The sequence below is a fragment of the Sarcophilus harrisii genome, chromosome 2 (genome assembly GCF_902635505.1).
Source record: "Sarcophilus harrisii chromosome 2, mSarHar1.11, whole genome shotgun sequence".
NCBI lineage: Eukaryota > Metazoa > Chordata > Mammalia > Dasyuromorphia > Dasyuridae > Sarcophilus > Sarcophilus harrisii.
Window position 1 is genome coordinate 2,590,555 of NC_045427.1, and position 3,413 is coordinate 2,593,967.

Below are 3,413 nucleotides of genomic sequence, written 5' to 3' on the forward strand. Positions count from 1 at the left end.
TTACCCACTCCCGCCCCCAGGCCACCTTCTCTGGTGGGACCCCCCCCCCTTCAATCCCAGCACGATGGGCTCCAGCTTGTCAGGCTCAGGACTGACCAGGGCAGAGGTCTCCCAAGTGTGTTCTTCCCTCCTGGACTTCAGCATGTTCTCAGCAGGACCCCCACCCCCTCCCCCAGTGTGTGAGAGCCCAGAGCCCAGATGTGGAAGTGAGAGCCCCCCCCCAATGTGTGGCAGAGCAGAGCCCAGATGTGGAAGTGAAAGCCCCCCCAGTGTGTGGCAGAGCAGAGCCCAGATGTGGAAGTGAGCCCCCTCCAAACCAGAGTCTTCTTCTAGTTCCATACTCAGACTGCTGCTGCACAGGGATACCCCCCCCATCATCTCCCCAGGCCTCTGAGGCTCCCCCTCAAGGCCCAGCAACAAGGGACACTTTCCCCAGAAGGCCTTTCCTGCCTCCCCGGTTCTAGGGGAACTGTCCCCTTTACCTGTTTGTACAGACAGTTGCTGGCAAGAGCATCAGCCAGAGCTGCGGGGGCGAGGGCCCGGCTTTCCCTCCCCTTGAATTTGGGGACAATGCAGTGGCCCCTAATGGAGACGTGACTGCGCCCCCCTCCCCCGCCGGCGGGGGCAGGCGCCCGAGGCCCCTCCCAGCAGAGAAAGCGAGGCTCCCCCGGCCCCCAGCCGGCATCTCCTCGGGCCAGTAAACCAGCGGACAACTTGTGAAATCGCGGAAACCTTTTAATGTTTGACAAAAAACCTTTGTGCACAAGCTTTAGAGCATATCATGTAAACACCTTTATGGAAGTGATGATCACTTTGTCAACGGTCAGTTTATTTAAAAAATAAAAATAAAAACCCAGACTCTGGTCAAAGTACCGCTGGGGGGAGGGGCGGAGGGGATGCGACAACGACAAAGGGGGGCAGGCCCCCTCCCCGGAGACGCCCGCGCGGTCCCGGAGGCCGGGCCGCCTGGCGAGATTGTTTCAACAGACCCCACGCCGTCCGCAGCCCTTCACCAAAGGTGCCCGCTGGGCACAAAGGCGAGCCCTCGCCCTCGCCCTCCCCTCAGCGGCGCCTGGCATTGGGAGGAACAACAATCTTCCGGCGGTTCCTTCTCCTCCCGGGTTTTTAAAAAACCCAGACCGGGTGACAACAGCGGGGGGCGGCAGGCGGAGGTGGCCCGGGCCCGGTGGGGAGGAAGAAGGCCTTTGTGCAATGGTGGCTCGGCTGAATGGGGGGAGGGGGGAAGAAAGCCCCGACTTCCCTCCTCTCCGCTTTGGGCGAAGCCCACGGAGAGAAGGCGGGGGAGGGCAGGAGACAGGCACCGCGTTCGTTCGCTTGGGCGAGATTCCTCCCCCCACCCCCAGAAGGGCCGAGCCCAGCCCAGGGGCCTGCTTAAGCCGTGCTCCCCGCCCCGGCCCCCGCCAGTCTCACGATCTTCCAGGGGTGCAAATCCGTTCAATCCCGGCGCCCGGCGCGGGCGGGCGGCGGGGGCGGAGGAGGTCCCCGAATGCTCGGCTGCTCTCCCCTCCCCCCTCCTTAAATAAGAGCAGGCCTTTCACAGATCCTACTGCCAAAAAATAAAATTATATTTATCACTATGCAACAGCGCCCACCCCCGCCCCATCCCCCCACCCGCATTGGAGACCCCCCCCCCGGAGGAACAGCCAGCCCCAACACCGAGGGGGGCGGGCGCAGAGCTCGGGAAGAAAGGAGGCAGGAATGCCGAGCTCAGCAGCAGGGCGGGGGCGGTGCCCACTCGCTCCCGCGCCGAGCTCCGGGCGGGGAGCGCGGCCGCCATCGGGAGGCTTTCTTCCCATTATCGGGGCTCGGGCGGCCGTGCGCGCACACGCGCGCACTCCCGCACACTCCGGCCCCCCCGCCCGTCCCCAGGCTCTCCGGGGCCGCGCTAGGTCCCCCGAGGCCGCCCGGGCTCCGGCGGCGGCGGGGCCGGGTGGCGGACGGCGAGCCCGTCGGCGGGGCCCCGGCCTTTGTCCGTGCGCGGCCCCCCGGGCCGGGCGGCCGCGGCGTCGGCGTCGGGGCTCAGAGCACCTTGCAGCAGTTGACGCAGCCCGTCTGCGAGCCGTAGCGCTTCTGGAGCGCGGCGCGGGTGGCCGTCTCGAAGACCTCGCGCACGCCCTCCTTGGTCTTGGCCGAGCACTCGAGGTAGTCGTAGGCCTGGATGCGCACGGCCATGGCGCGGCCGTCCTCGGTGCGCACCGGCTCCTGCTTCATGCGCGCCAGCTCGTTGCGCACGTGCTCGTCGTTGCGGAGGTCCTTCTTGTTGGCCACCAGGATGATGGGCACGTTGGGGCAGAAGTGCTTCACCTCGGGCACCCACTTCTCGGGGATGTTCTCCAGCGAGTCCGGGCTGTCCACCGAGAAGCACATGAGGATCACGTCCGTGTCCGGGTAGGAGAGCGGCCGCAGGCGGTCGTAGTCCTCTTGGCCGGCCGTGTCCCAGAGCGCCAGCTCCACCTGCTTGCTGTCCACCTCGATGTCGGCCACGTAGTTCTCGAACACGGTGGGCACGTACACCTCGGGGAACTCGTCCTTGCTGAACACGATCAGCAGGCACGTCTTGCCGCACGCGCCGTCGCCCACCACCACCAGCTTCTTGCGGATGGCCGCCATGGCCAGGCCGGCCGGGGGCGGGGGCGGCGGCCGCGGGGACGCCCGGGGGGACGGGGGCAGGCCCGGGCCGGCGGCCGAGATCGCGGAGCCCCCGGGCCCCGACGGCGCAGACGCCGCCGCCGCCGCCGCCTGCGCGGAGCCGGGCGCGGCTGCTGGGCCGGCCTTCAGGGAGCGCACCGTGGCCGCCGGGGGCCGGGGCCGGGCGGGCGCCGCCGCTGCCGCTGCCGCTGCAGGGGTAGGTGCTGCCTCTGTCCCGCTGCTCCGCCTCCGCGCCCTGGGGGCTCTTCCCGGCCGGCTCCCGGTGCTCTGGGGGAGGGGGGAAAGGGGGGCCCCTGCCTCCTGCTTTCTCTCGCTCTCCTTCCCGACCAGGCGGCCGCGCGCAGAACCGCTCCCGTCTCAATCGAGGCTGCTACTGCAGCCTGAGCCCCGGCACCCGCTATTTAAAGGGCTCGGCCACTTTCTTAATATAGCCAACCAATGGAGAACGAGAGGGCTGAGCTCATCGCTGGGCGGGCGCGCCCTGATTGGCCGGCGGCGACGGCAGGCCGGCGGGCGGGGCCGGGGGCTGCCGGAGGGAGGAGGGAGGGGCGGGGCGAGGGCGGGACGGACGGAGGGTGAGAGGCGGGGGCGCGGCGGGGCGGCGGCGGCGGCGGCGGCTGCTCCTGCTCCTGCTGCTGCTGCATCTGCCACCGCTGCAGCCGCAGCTGATCCTGGGCTCGAACCCGGAGCCAAGGGAGCTCCCCCCTCCTCCCCCCCCCCCACCCCGACGAGGATTTCTTGCC

The 3,413-nt window shown here is 68.8% G+C and overlaps 1 protein-coding gene across 1 annotated transcript; it reads right to left on the minus strand.

The window, feature by feature from the left end:
* Positions 1-717: 717 nt before the first annotated feature.
* Positions 718-3,055, minus strand: RHOB (ras homolog family member B). The gene has a single exon (XM_031949581.1). The coding sequence runs from the start codon at positions 2,629-2,631 to the stop codon at positions 2,041-2,043; it is 591 nt and encodes a 196-aa protein (XP_031805441.1). The 5' UTR covers positions 2,632-3,055; the 3' UTR covers positions 718-2,040.
* Between the last annotated feature and the right edge of the window lie 358 nt (positions 3,056-3,413).